The sequence below is a fragment of the Taudactylus pleione genome, unplaced genomic scaffold (genome assembly GCF_031769625.1).
Source record: "Taudactylus pleione unplaced genomic scaffold, aTauple2 ptg000436l, whole genome shotgun sequence".
NCBI lineage: Eukaryota > Metazoa > Chordata > Amphibia > Anura > Myobatrachidae > Taudactylus > Taudactylus pleione.
In genome coordinates this window covers 1,644,229-1,660,188 of record NW_028284838.1, presented here as the reverse complement: position 1 = coordinate 1,660,188, position 15,960 = coordinate 1,644,229, and the positions used below count along the sequence as shown (strand labels likewise).

The following is a 15,960-nucleotide window of genomic DNA, read 5'->3' as shown; positions in this document are numbered from 1 at the left end:
TACCCTCCTGGTTTTCGCATAGGAGCCTCCCGATTTTTCGGGGAACCCCCCACACCCCCGGAAGGGTAGGCACATCTCCCACATTCTGCCCACTTCCTACCTCCATTATCTTGACAAATAAAACTGTCTTCCCAATTGAAATGTTTAACGTATGTGTGTTACTCTATGCATGGCTCCTATCCAGCACTGGAGCAAGTCTCACTGTCGCCTTGTGCCACCCCCAAACATGTGACATCACGCAAGGGGGCAGAGCTGCCAGCAGGAGAAAGTAGAGAGCTGCCTGGACGCTCCAGCCAGCTCTACCGAGTACCTTATGGTAGTGGAATAACAACACTTGAAGGTTGACATGTTCTGAATATCAATAAAGAAGGTGTATACACCCGTGCTCCAATGCACACCGGAGTGCAGCTTAAGAATGTGACCTACACACGTCACTGAAAATCAAAATGAAAAAAGCAAAATCTCAAGCGCTCCTCCTCATGAGGTAAAGTCACATAAAAGTCTTCAGTCCATAAAAGTCTCAGATGAATATAAAAAGTGTTGACAATGTAAACAAACTTCTCTTTTTCTTCTTTAACGATAATCTTCAAACACACTAGCACAATAGACCCTTCAGTGTTTTACAGCATCTCAAAGAAATCTTGATAAAGGCTTTTATAGCTGAAACGCGTTGATCTGTGGGGCTGCCATTGCCTAGCTGTCTAGGAGGAACCTGCACCAGAAAGGTGAACTGCTTGTTGGGGTAGCTATAATCACCCCTTATGCGTGTTACTGCGTGTTACTGTGCCTTTCTAAAAAGGTTGCCTATGGTACACTGCCATTTTATTCATTCTATGTTGTGTATATTATTTTGGAAATAAATGTGATAATACTGCACTATGAGAGATCGTTATTTGTGATTTCTTTGAGATGCTGTAAAACACTGAAGGGTCTATTGTGCTAGTGTGTTTAAAGATTATCGTTAAAGAAGAAAAAGAGAAGTTTGTTTACATTGTCAACACTTTTTATATTCATCTGAGACTTTTATGGACTGAAGACTTTTATGTGACTTTACCTCATGAGGAGGAGCGCTTGAGATTTTGCTTTTTTCATGTTCTGAATATCGACATGGACGGGTGGATGACATGTCACATGTTGACATTTACAGTGTTGATATTGAAATAATGTCGACATTTTGAAAGTCAATGGGTGGCATATCGAGCATGCAGATGTCCATAGCGGTGAGTAGTGCAAACCATAACCCTCATTGCAGCTTAACCCTAAACCTAACCCTAAAATCACCCTAACATCTCTTATCAACATTCACAAAGTCCGCATTCAGTCATTGTTGACACTGCAATGTTGACATTCATACCATGTCTGCATTCTGAATGGCGATTTTATGAATGTATACCCATGCTCATAGCTGTACACTAACCCAGGAAGCTGGTTCTTCTTGTTCACAGAACTTGTGGTGACAGCTGCTGCCACCAAGGTGGTCACAGAGATCACCAAAGGATGACCAGAGATGGCAACAGACTAATTAATGTATATATGTAACAATATATTAGCATAGGGCATAATTCAGAGTGGTTCGCAAACCCGACAGTTTCAGTACAACTCAAATGGTAGGGCGCCTGTGCACACAGTGCCCCATAGCTGCAAACGATTGACAGGTTGTGGCCATTTGGGGGCGGTGACGGCCTCCATTTACTGGGAGTGCCGAGGCCAGGCACTGCGTCTTCTGATGCAGACTTCCTAACCTCGGCTACAGAGCTGCAAGGGCCAATCTAAGCAACATCAGGGTTACTCAGATGGCTAATGGTCTCACAGATAATCCAATGCTGCATTTAGGATGCAGCACTCAGATCTGCAATGCCAGCAGGAGGTGTCTTTCTCCCTCAGACGCTTCCTGCAGAATTAGCATAGCAGCTTCCCTGCAGTTGTGCAATAACATACAACTCTAAATCAGGCCCAAAGCTCATTGTCATATTTCTAACCTAAACAGGATAATTAGGAAAACAATATAAGTATGGTCTATCCTTAAATTTAAAGGCAATTAGTTAGAAAGGACCATATTTGGATCACTCCAAGTCTATAATCCCTATTGAAAATATATCAAAAGATCAAAGCAATACTCTCCATAATGCATTTTAGGACTATCTCAATATAATTGTAATTATTGAAAGTAGTGTATTATGTCTCAATGACATATAAAAGCCCCATTGGGAACCTATAGAGATAATGATGCACAGGATTTCCCCATGGAATCCATGTGACATAATCATGATTCATGTTTGTGTACTGTGCGTCCAAAAGACTAAGCTCTAGTATTAGCTGGCTTGACGGTTCCCTGGAGCGGATGGAGAGAGAGGACGAGCTCCATTCCTGAGGCCCGGATCAGGTCTTCCTTCCAGCTAGACAGCAGGCTGATCCGCAGCTACAGCTATAAAGGTGCTTTAGTCTTAAATGTGTCTCTGATTACCTGCTGAAAGAGGTAGGAAGCCAAAGCAGAGAGACACTTGTATTCCTTGTAAAGCTGGATACACTCCAGAAAGAAATGATGGCCCAATACGATACAACGATATATCTTGCCTGCGTAGACACACTATACATTTCCCCGTACGATTATACAATATATCATGTGCAGGAAACATTGCTGCACCTCATCATATATTGCATTGTTGCATCTGATGTGCAGCACATCAGGTGGGATGATGCGATAAACAATACATGTAAACAACAGATTGGGAGTACACACTACATGATGCTTGTGCAGAGTGGTCGCAGGTACCATGATTAATACCATAAATCTGCTATTTTCCAGAAGAGAGTTCTAAAATACTTGTGGAATGCAGTACTAGAACTGTTCTTGGAAAAAAGGCCAATAAAACAATTGTAAAACAAATTAGCATTCAGTACCAGTACACCTCTTGCTGTGATGTCACAAAGGTGGGGCGGTTTTGATACAAAAGAATGCTTAAAACTAATGAAATTATTGTAGAAAATTCTAATTGGTCTGTGTATTATGTCTGATATAGGAACAAGCGGCTCATTTGCATATTTTGCATCTCTGCTTGCGCTTTGCATTATGGGAGGGTCTGGAGGAGGAGACATGGAGGAGCTACAATGTGCACGCATAATACAGGTTGAGTCTCCCATATCCAAATATTCCGAAATACTGAATGTTTTGAGCGTGACTGAGATAGTGACACCTTTCCTTTCTGATGGGTCAATGTACACAAATTTTTTAATGTACAATATTATTACAAATATTGTATAAATGTATCTTCATGCTGTGTATATAAGGTGTACATGAAACATAAATGAATTTCGTGTATGAACACAAACTTTGTCTGATGCACTAAAAGTATTCAAAAGTATTGCATAAAATTACCTGCAGGCTGTGTGTATAAGGTGTATATGAAACATAAATGTGTTTAGACTTGGGTCCCATCCCTAGACTGTGTTTAGACTTGGGTCCCATCCCTAGACTGTGTTTAGACCTGGGTCCCATCCCTAGACTGTGTTTAGACTTGGGTCCCATCCCTAGACTATGTTTAGACTTGGGTCCCATCCCTAAGTTATCTCATTATGGCATGTAATTATTCCAAAACATGGAAAAACTGGATATCCAAAATGCTTATGGGAGACTCAACCTGTAATACAATCAGCAATGCCAAGCAGTGTGTGCTCCATTTTGTGCACAGAGCCCCAAGTATAGTGGGGAAATGGGTTCAAACATAAAATTAGGTTTAGAGGGTATATATTTTAAGTCAAAGTTAAGTACCTGGGGGAGGCAGTACAATTCTTAAACATTAAAAGAAATAGCCAATCATTTGTATTATGATAATTAGCACAAAACAAAAGTAAATATAAAGCAGGTGTGTCACAGAAAAATGATGGAAACCACTGGCATAGACCGTAGAGTAAATATATATGAATAAAACTAAATGACAGCCCACTGAGATAAAGTAAATGTTCCTTACATATGGAAACCAAAACTAATTAAAAGATGAACGTCCACATATTGATACAATAGCACAACTCATTATAATATTGTGTTTGAAAGCCCTGGCCCCAACTGGTCCTCCCTATGACAGGAGAAGGTTTATAACAGCCCAGCATAATGCCATAAGGACCAGCTCAGCAGGTAAGTAGCAGTAGCTGGGCTTCACAAGACAAAAAAACACTCCAAATTGGTCTATGGAATTGGTAAATATGTGACAGCGAGATTGGCAATATAATTTGGTGTGATCACAACTGGTAAGTATGTCCTCCAGAATTATATATAACAATCTCCACAGTATACAAAAGTGTCAAAAAACAAAGGCAACACATACTCACTTGTAAGATACAGCTCATTATATCAGATGCAATCTTTGCATGTGGAGTGTCTTCATCTTTTGCCGCTGCTGTCAGGTTGTGCTCCAAACACGACTCCCAAAGTGACACCAGAGCTTTGCCATGTTTCTCAATAGACTCCGTCTCTCTTATTGCTGTTGTGATGCGGGTTATACAAATTTCTACAACTGCTTGATTGTTGTCATTAGTTTGATAATCCTATTTTGAAAACAAAAGTGCATTCATTAAACCATATTATGAAACTTAACAAAACATTTACTGAACAGTGTATATGTTTCATGTAAGAACGAACAACATGACAATGCCAAGATTGTTTGCATTAAAATTGTTGGATTATTCAAATGCTATAAAACTTTGTTGTCATTACTAATCGATTGTCACACAAAAAAAGTAACACTGAGGCTACTTCATGTTTCAAAGTGAAATTAAATAATAGTTTATTAATGCATATTATTAATTGATTCATAATAATGTGATTACAGACAGTGTTAAATAAAATACACTCCACAAATGCATGGTCTATATACAGTCAATCCATGCAGCAATATTGCCCTCTAGTGGTTTATTTGGAGATGTATTCAATAACAGCATAAAACGCTATCTAATAACAAGTAATATTTACAAGATTACATTTAAAACTGAAAGCAACATTCAGATCTTGCTCCTCAATGGTAGAAAGCTAAATTTGCCTTATATGTCAAAGTAACTACACTTCTGCAAAGCAACCATGCATAGCTACACACATTTTCTATTTACAGTGTGGTGAAAGTACCCTCCACCTTAAGGACACAAATGCTAGCTTATCTTACAACAGACTAGGACCAAGGTTTTGCAAACAGCTTGCTAACAGATGCCTACTGTGTGACATTCTACTTTATTTCACCTGGCTCCAATGGAAACTGACAATCTTTGCCAAGTTGCCCATCCCCCTTCTACTAAGCAGCTTTACAAAGCTGATGTCACCCTAATTCAAAGGCCAACACAAAGAAGGGAACAACTTTATACTTTTAGTAAAAATCAGGTATGTGCAGTTAGGGTAGGCAAGGGAGATCATACTCCTGAGATTTGATAGAAAAATAAATTAGATTAATACAAAAAGATATTTCTAACTTATAAACATATTCTTTGTTTATTGTAATCATTTTTATAGTTAATATTCAGCAGCTTTGTGGAGTTCCCTGGGACTGCAGGGAGACGAGAGATGACCCAGCAACAGCTCAGCCTCGCTTCCGTATAGTCAGACACTGCTTGCAGAGCTGGGGGTGGGGCCACACCATGGACAGTAAGCTGCATAGAAAGAGAGCTAATAGAGGCATGCCTCTGAGTATGGGGGCGCGTGCCTTGAGCACTGATGGACACCTTGGATGTGTTATGTGACCAGGAAGTGCACTGCAGTGTTTAGAGATGAGATCGGAGCTGTCAACAACAGCAATAGAAGACACAGTGATGCAGGTAGGAGAATCAATGGACACTGAAGCTTAGTGTAGTGAGGGGAACGTTACAGTAAGAAGGGGATGAGACAGGCTCTCAGCACTCAGACCCATCTCCATGTGTGCCTCCCCAGCCACTGACCTCACCGCATGTCACTGGTAAATATACTGTATACAGTAAAACAAGGGTGAAAGGGGAGATGGGTGCTGCACAGGAGTTGAACTGTATTTATCAGAGAATGAGTAGTTAAGACTGTTTTGAATCCTGTTTATCTATTAAGCTATTAAGCTATAAATAGCTAAAAAAAATTGTGTATAGAGGCACACCCAAGAGCAACAATATATATGATCAAAGGGCAAAGAGAGAGAAAAAGAGAAAAACTATGAAATAGAGGCACACTGTAAAGTTTTATCTGGGTATACTCATTTATTAAAAATGTACTTTCAATAGATCCAATTAAAAGCAATTAGCACTGTAACAACATAATATTAGGGACAGTTATATGCAATAGAAACAACACATTAAATAAGAGAACAATGGTTCTCCAATAAATCAAAAACCAGTATCATAAAGAAATATTCTCACAAAAATGTTTCTTTAATGAAGTGGAGAAAATTAAATTGATAATAAAGCATAGGCTTCAGAATTTATTAATAAAAAACACAGAGCAGGTGTGTATGTGAAAACTGGGTGCCAGATCAACTATCACCTAAAGAGGCGAAATATGTAGATATTATATTAATATTAAAAAATGCAAGATAATAAATGTCAGTCTGGGAGATAAAAATTTTTACCACAATGGGACACAGGCAATGCTTCACAGATAAACTTAATTTAGCATTCCCCACAGATAAAGATAAAGAAGCAGAGCCTGTGCAGTTAGGCAAGTTATAATCTGCCTTTGCTTCATTATCAATTTCAAAATCAAAACCATTGATCTCTTACATACTATAAAGGGGTATATATTTACTAAGAATCGTGTCCGTCCGAGATCGAAACATACTGCATCGCTGGGACGCATGAGAGTTTTTTCCCTCGAACACACAAATTTATTAAGAATTGTGTTTGACTGAATTGTTTTTGCCAATGGTGTATGGAATCATATTTGATCATGTGAGTTCAGTCGTATTTGGCTGAAATGAATACAAGTGCATGTGAATAAGTACTGCACAGATCAGTGTGATCTGTGCAGTGCTCCTGTGTGTTATAGTTAAAAGAAAGGGTTAAAAATAAAAAAACGGCATGGGGCCCTGGACCTCTGAGCCCAGTCTGGGACAGGAAAATCAGGGAAGAAAGACATGGGGTTTACCCTATTTTCCTTTAACCAACACTAGGCTGAACCAGCCAGGGTGGTAATGCCACAGCAGGGAGGCACACAGCATGAGGTCTCCCTCCGAAAGCATTATCCAGCCCCAAACTGGTCAGCCTAGGGTCCCTATGTCCGAGCATCAACCAGCACAGGGTTGAAAGCACAGGGGTCTTACCTGCACCCCTGGTGGCAGTGGATGCAGGGGTAATATTTGCAAACTCAATTCTTGGTAAATCCCAGTATTCTATACCTGTCCATGGAAAGTACTTGCAAGTTGGTTCGATGGTGTATTGACTTCTATTGCTATTTTCAGCCGTGTTTTGCAGATAGAATCGTATTTTTACACTAGTATTTGCATTAAGTAAATCTCCGTGTTTGAAAATCAGGTGAAACTCTCACGGGAATGCAACCTCGGCCAGACACTATTCTTAGTAAATACAGTATACCCCTAAGTGTCAGAAGGTCTGTCTCAGTGTGCATGCCTTTTTACAGACATAGAAAATTGCTGCAGCTCTTCTTCCTTTAAGTAGAGCAATGTCATGACATCACAGGTGCTGCCAAAGCTTGCCGTACATTAGTGTGCTGCAAGCCGCCAGGTGCCTTGTTAAAGCATATGTCCGTGCCACGCTGGATAGAGCAGAGGCACAGGCAGTGTTCCCAGCCAGTCCCTGCTCCCAGACTGTTATCAGTAAGCCTCTGAGTGACCCCTTGTACCCCTCTGTTGGTGGCATAAACACATATATCTTTAGATAGATAGATAGATAGATAGATAGATAGATAGATAGATAGATAGATAGATAGATAGATAGATAGATAGATAGATAGATAGATAAAATGTATAATGTAATGGAAGTCAAACAATAAGGAATGTGTTTAAAGGACCCTGAAAAGATCCGATATTGCTCCTAGTTCAGATAAGAATTTTAGATTATATTTATGTGGTACGAGGCTATTTTTACTTATTGTTTGGTTTATATCACATGGAATTGTTTGTGGATGCATTGCACTAGGAGGCGCCTTTCTAATTAGTTTTTTATAGATTCAATGATTGACCTCAATGTAGTCATTAATGAGGGACTGCCAGCCCTTAGGCATCCGGGGATTGTAATATTGGAAAATAATATTAATCACTCTATATTTGTGATTTTCAAAATTTTTGTGTACATAATATAGAGGATGGATAATTATGAATTAAATATATTATCACAATAAATAAATTATATGTGTATATAGACTAGCAGGAAATACAACTGTCTGGTTAACAATGATGGGCATATAGATAGTAGGATTGGAGGATTAGGTCGAAGCTAAACATATATAAACAACCAGAATGGTATTAGTATATACAGTATTCATTTATTAACTGACCATTGGATCATTCCACATCAAATCAACACAATTTCCACAAAAAAAGTCTACCTTACATTCTCTAATTTCAATGAAATTTGGTATAATAAATCCTGCCATGGGTGTAAAGAATACCCCCAAATCTTAGGCTGATAAGTACACTGGTTTTATATGTTATATGCATTTAAAACTGCAATTTTTAATGAAAAATAAAACTTTGGGGATTTCTTAACAACAGTATTAACAATTTTTGAGAGTTTTTTCATAAATTTAAAAATATGGCTTTTAAAAAAAATACAAATATTGATTTTCAAATGTTTTATTTTTATTGAAACATACTGCTGTGTTATATATCATATGAAAGCCCATAAAAAGAGTTTGAAAATGAGACATTGCTCAAATCTCTAGCTCATTAGCGTGAGCTGCAAAAGCAATTTAAAGAAATGTTAATAGCACATTTTTTGTTAAAAAAAGGTAGCTTTAAATGCATATAACTTCAAAACTAGTGTACATATCAGCCTAAGATTTAGAATTTATCATCACACCCAAGGAATCAATTAATATACCAATTTTCATTACAATCTGAAAAGGTCAGTTTGAAACCCTGTGTTGATTTTGTGGGACATGAACTGATTACAGAATATTTTTAAACTGTTGGAGAAAACAACAAACACAGGAAGAACATACAAACTCCATACAGATAGTGCCCATGTTGGTATTGAACCACTGGCCCCGTTGCTGTGTAATGCGAACCCCTGAGCCACCATGTATACCAGGGTGTGTAGCATGGAATCGGTATGATATCCCAACAGACGGGATGTCGGTTGTCAATAAACTGACAGCGGCATCCCATTGCCTACAATCCCGACAGAGGAACGGAAAGTAGTGTTCCCCTGCCCAATTCACCCCCTAACCCTCCTTTACTGTACCTTAATACTAACCCTCCCTACATCGCACCCTAACCCTTCCGGTAAGTGCCTAAACCTAACCCTCCATCCTTAGTGCCTAACCCTCAACCTCCCCCCTTAATGCCTAACCCTAACCTCTACCCGATGGTGCCTAACCCTAGCACCCCTGTCTGGAGCCTAACCCTAACTCCCCCCGGGGTGCCTGAACCTAAACCTCTCCCCCTGCGGCTAACACCTACCCTCTCCCGCTATACTTATGCTCGGGATTTAGAACTAAATCTAAATCTAGCGGCGGCATCTCCAGCCATGACAGGATTCCGGCGCCATTCTTCAAACGCTGATCGGGATTCTGGCACTGGGATTTCGGCAGCCGGCATCCTGGCCATAGGTATAGTAACCGCATCCCATGTAGCACACCAGTGATCATCAGGAATAATATACGCTTAGTGACACAGCGAGCGATAATAGAGTTTGAAATATAGTGACTGCAAGGTGAAGTTAAATTTTATTTTGGTAAACAATGTGTCTGAGTTATATCACCTCTATAGAACTTTTACTTACCGTGGAAGAAGATATTATTTTGATTTGTTCCAGAGCTTCCGACAAGCTGCTTTCAATTTCAAAATTATCTAAAGAAAATAAGTTGCCTGCTCTAGAAAGATCTTTCTGTTCCAATACCAACTGAAACAAATGGTGCATAGCTGTTACTCACTCCGTAGGCTGGCATTACATCCATCCATTTAGAAAACAATATGTTTTGTTCATTTTGTTCTTGAACTGAAAAAGATATAGAATAGTAGGATTAGTAGTGTGCATATACACAGCTTACTCACTTACTGTAGCACACACACTGCTTAGAAAAATGCTCTATAGTAAACCAAAATCTGCTTTAGGGTCCGAAAAGGCTTAACAGTAAATTACTATAATTCAGGTATTATACTAAATGTATACACAAAAGAAAATAAATAATATATAGCTGCAGCAATTTTGCCACTTGTCACAGTCATTTGATTCAGGTGGCATTAAGAGGAAAATAGGGGTATTCAATATGGAGCGAAAAGTCCTTTTTTGCGATAATTTCGCAAAAAAATACGTCATTTTCGCTGGTTTTGGTTTTACACTGTATTCAATTTCAAAGTCTTTGAAAAAAAACGGGGATAACTTTTCACCACTGAATAAGTGGCGAAAAAAAAGTGCAGAATTGGGGTTTAGGGGTGCAGGCTTAAAAAAAATAGCCTGCACCCCTGGGAATGACATTTTAAAAATAACTGTGTCAAAAAAAGTTAAAAAAAAAAATAGGGACACCCCAAAAAATTAATTAAAAAAATGGGGTGAAAAAAAAATGGGAAAAAAGTGTTTAAAAATAGGGAAATAGGTTCAGGACTATTCTGCAAATATGCGGCAGGTGTATTCTAGAATAGGCTATTAGCGGCAGGTGCATAGTTGCAGAATTTTTTAAAACTTACTTTAGGGACATAAAAATATGCTAGTACCCATTTTCATGTACCCCAAATTTGCTCTTCTGCAACACTTCTTCAATGTCGGGAAAAAACACCTGCTGCGGCTATTTAAATCCCCGACTTTCATTTGCAGGCTAAAACAGGGGTACCCATAGTGATCCCCCATGTTTTTACAACTTTAGGGAGGTCCTACAATTTATTCAATGGAAAAATTTGTTTTTTTACGCAGATCCCACTTCGCACTTTCCCGTTTTCGTAGGTTTCATATTGAATACGGGGATAAAGCGGGTGCGCACCCGATTCTTTATCCCAGGAAAATCTCCGATGTGGAATGAAAAGTCCAGCACAGACTTTTCGCTCCCATATTGAATACCCCTCATAGTCTTACTGTGACAATATGGCCACCTATTGTAGAACTCATTCAAATTTAGATACATTTTTCAGAGCAAGATATTTCAATAAGTTTCAATGGGTGGAAATAAATCATTTACAAGGATGATAGTTATTTAGAAGGAGGATGCATATAATGCTTATTTGTCCTTTTTTTTGCACATACAGTACTAACAAGTTGCCTTAGCCTATACTGTTTGTACATTTTAGAAAGGTGTATTTCTAGACATGTTATGAAACTTATATACTCGTATATGTATCATCTTGTCACGTTTCAGGCTGATTATGGTTTCTATTAGCCAATTTAGGGTTGGTGCTGGCAGTGTTGAGGTGGGCAGTCTAATAGAGCCCCTGGTAATCACTAAGATTCACTATAAGTTGGCAATATTTTGCCATGCCCACTGAGAACTTTTTTTGAATGTAGACTATGGGGCCCACATATCAATTAAAATTTGTGGTGTATTCCCCTGAAAACGCACGTTTTCGGGAGACACCCTCAAATATTAAGTATCCCCAGATGTATTATGGAGGGATTGCAGCATTTCTGCCAATAGGTTTCTATGGGGGATGCACTGCTGTCACATTTACCAAGTTCTGGAATGCAAACCATGGCCCTCATTCAGACCCGCTCGCAAGCGCTATGCGCTCGCAAGCGGGTCGATGGTGAAGGCCTGCGCACGCGCAGCGCTTGCAGTGCGTGTGTGCAAGCCCTGGAGCGAGTGACAAATTCACTCGCACCGGGGCTCGCTACAAACGGGGCGGCTGTCGATGTTGATCGACAGCTCGCCCCCATTTTGTAGGCGGGGTGGAGGGGTGGCCGGACAAATAGAGGCATTCCTGAAGGAACGCCTGCCGTTTGTAGGCGGCCCTACTGACATCACCAGTGATGTCAGTAGGGAGCTTCTTGTTAGAGCAGGAAGCTACCTGGGGCTTGCGGTAGATGAGACCTACCGCAAGGGTCTCGTTGCAAGCCCCGCTGGTCGCAATGGTCTCGACCATCGCGACCATCACCTAGTCACTCACTAAAGCTGTGGGTGGTAACCCACAGCTTAGCGAGCGGCCAGGAGGCCGGCTTTCAAAACAAAAGCGGCCGCCCTCATTCAGCGCGAGCGCTCGCTTTTTGCGAGCAGCTCTGAATGAGGGCCCATGTGTGGTCTGCAGATGAGGCATGCATAGTAGCCTGCCACCGGAGTTTAGAGACCGCTGGTGCGGACACTTCACTCCCAGCACATCGCAGGGGTGGGCACTTTTTGAGGTCCCTGTCCCTGTGGGTTCAAAGTAATACATCCCGCCAGGCGATCATGGATCTCATTACAAATGCGGTCATTAATAAATGAGCTTCTAAATCTCCGATATATCCTGCGATACAGTATTATAAAATCACAGTGACACTTAGGGGGGTATCCAATTAGCCCCAATCATTGTTTGGGCACTAATGGATTCCCTGGGGCTATCCAATCAGCCCCGAAGTCAGCTCATCGCCGACACTTATCTGGGCTTTTTTTTCGGGACCTGATGTGTCCCAAAAAATAATCCACGATAAGTGCCATTTTTTCACCTTAAAAAAGGCGAAAACACGTAGGTCTGCAAGCTTATCGCGGACCCTATTTTTGTAAGATATATCCTATTATTTTGATCTTTTTAAAGTTTTTTGCTGATCGCAGGGATCAATTAGCGGCCGAACAATGTTTGGGGCTAATTGGATACTGCTTACAGTATTACTAAGACCAAACTCAGCTCCTCAATCAGAACACAATTATCAGACTTTCCCAGCTGCATCAGAATGTGAGCTCACGAGGAGTAGTGAGCTGGGTACACACAATATATAATGTACGATATATCATTTTGATGCGAATCCTAACAATACATGATACACATCGTATAGTGTGTACGCCTGATCCGTTGTTCCCTGCTGTCATTCTTTGCATCATCCCATCTGCTGTTCTGCACGTCAGATGGGACAATGCAATGAACAACAGAGTATAGTTAGATGCAGCATGTAACGATACATTGCGCCATACTATACCAGATCGTGCAATGTGTACAGTGCGTGCTATGTATCTTTATATCACTCACCGCATCATTGGGTCGCACTGTCATATTGTGTGTACCCAGCTTAAGTTTGACAACATTCCTCCCTCAAGGATGGGTCAAATGTCTAACTTGTGGTTTTTCAGGACATCTGATTTTGTCTTGAGTCTTTCTGCATGCATATCCTTTCTTCAGAACCATGGCCCTCATTCAGAGGCGCTCGTAAAATTCGAGCGGTCGCTCTGAATGAGGGCGGCCACTTGGTTTTGAAGTGCGGCCTCCTGGTCGCTAGCTAAGCTGTGGGTTACCACCTACAGCTTTAGCGACCGACCAGGTTGATGGTCGCGATGGTCATCAGGGCTTGCAACAAGACCTTTAGGTTGGGACTCAGCAACCGCAAGCTCCAGGGAGCTTCCTGCTCGATCAGGGATCCAGGGAGCTTCACTGCTGATGTCAGTGTGGCCACCCACAAAACGGCAGGCGTTCCTTAAGGAACGCCTCCATTTGTGAAACCACCCCCCGCCACGCCTACAAAATGGAGCAAGCTGTCTATTACCACCGACAGCCACCCCTTTTGTAGTGAGCTCCAGAGCGAGAGAATTTCTCGTGCGCAGGGCCTAAACATCGACGCACTTGCGAGCGCTCAGCGCTTGCGAGCGTGTCTGAATGAGGTCCCATATGCCTTCAATGCAAGTGATATTGCAATTGTTAACTATACCAATAAGGATCAAGAATACTTTCAATTTCTTACAGTTCATTGCCATCCAGAAGTGGATTTTAAAAATTTGGTTTAACAACAGGTTTCAAAGATGAGCCATGAAATGTTCCCAGGATTTTCATGGATGGAGGTAACTCCTATTGGACTCGCATCGGATTTATGACTCTGAATATTTTAGAGAACTAATATACCTTGGTCCCAACTTGGCAGTGGATTGCCGAATTCTGTTATTCTTAGTAGACAACCATACAATTTTAACAATTGTAAACATTCTATGTCTATTGGAATTATTTTTTGGTGGAATGGAAATTTATATTTTTTCTCCCAAATCCTGAAAAAACCACTAAATCAGGGACATCTGAAGATTGGCCATCAAATTTAGGGTGATATCCACAAACACACAAAAAAATGGTGACAGTTGATGAAGAGTGAGTTATGTTATTGCAGCCAAACTCTGCCAACCCTAGAAATGTTACCTATGCATCCTGTAAACCAGAAATTAAATTTATGGGACATTTGCTCCAGTGTTTGATTAATACGCACAGTCTGACCATTAGTCTGCAGATCAAAAGCTGATGAAATGAAACATTTATTTAAAGTCTTACACAAAAAGGCCCTCCAAAGGAATCTCTATCTTAAATAATATTTACCAGTGTCCTAAGTAACGTATCCTCCATTTTTGCTGGACTGATAAATTAAATTCTTCAATCTACATGAGTTCAGCTGAGGTACAGCATATGAGAAGATTGTGAGTAAAGCGCCTATCCTTTTCCAGTCTCCTGTCTTTAGTGTGTCTGTCTATATGAATAGCAACCTTAATGATGCCAGGGAATGAGAGGCAAAATGAAGACATTAATTTGCTCAAAAAGATCCAACCGGAATTAACTAATGACAGCTGGATCATTCCATTCACACTCATTAGACTAACATCTGAATTCAGCAAAATAATCTTTTGTTGGTCTATGACCTTGCGGAAGACGAGTGGGGCTAATCCTCTGAATATACAGTCAGACTGCAAAGAATGTGCTCCAGTCATCCTCCATAGCAAGGGGCATGTTGTCTAGTTTAAAAATAGTAGGTCTTTTTGGACTGCCATATTATTCAATTTGAGACGGCAAAAACTAGAAAAACAAAAAGCATTTTTATTGCAAGAGCTGATCTTGGTCAAAACACATGGCTTTGTGTTATTTTAGAAAGGTGGATTAAATGACAAAACAAGAACCACAAAGTATTTCTTTATGGTGTGTGGCTTTAGCATAAAACAATCAGTGATAATCTTGTTGGAATGTGACGAGTGCAAAATAAAAAAAATCTGGTCCAAACTAAAGTCCCAAGGAGGTAATAATCCCTAGTTTTTGCCAATCAGAGCCTGAATACATTTGGAAAATATAACAATTCTATTATAATAGGATACATACAGTATATACAATTTTGTGTTTTTACATGAAAACTGACTTTTATTTATCAAATAAGTTGCAAAATGAATAGAACATATAGTCAAGACATTGGCAAAGCTAGAAATAATGATTTTTATTTGAAATAATAATTTTGTCTTTCAAACTTTGCTTTCGTCAAAGAATGCTCCTTTTGCAGCAATTACAGCATTGCAGACCAATGCTCCTTTTGAAGCAATTGCAGCATTGCAGACCTTTTGTAGTATATATATATATATATATATATATAAATATATATATATATATATATATATATATATATATATATATATAGTGATAACTTGGGGCAATTAGCTCAGTAGATTGATGTCAGTGGTAAATAAACGAAAATGGTGCTTTACTTCCAGCATGGAAATCAGGAAACAGAAATAGAAAGTAACAAACAACCTGGCCCTTGTTTAGGCACTAGCTCACTTCTTGAACCCTCTCTATCAAGGTGCAGCTAGTCTGCCAATAAAGTCTCTGCCTGCTTCTCTGCAGGTCTATTGCTGGCTCCAGCGTAGCTTGGCTTGGGTGCCACAGCTATACAAACACAGTCAGTCTTAGTGGTCTTCCCAGTATCCTCCAT

At 40.0% G+C, this 15,960-nt stretch overlaps 1 protein-coding gene across 1 annotated transcript in view; it reads right to left on the bottom strand.

The window, feature by feature from the left end:
• Nucleotides 1-10,038, bottom strand: part of VEPH1 (ventricular zone expressed PH domain containing 1) — a 538,007-nt gene extending 527,969 nt beyond the window's left edge. The window contains exons 1-2 of the mRNA XM_088447638.1: nt 9,901-10,038; nt 4,327-4,542 (exon numbers count right to left, since the gene is read on the bottom strand). Coding sequence (XP_088303764.1) covers nt 4,327-4,542; nt 9,901-10,038 — 354 coding nt within the window. The remainder of the gene's footprint in view (nt 1-4,326; nt 4,543-9,900) is intronic.
• Nucleotides 10,039-15,960: the final 5,922 nt, after the last annotated feature.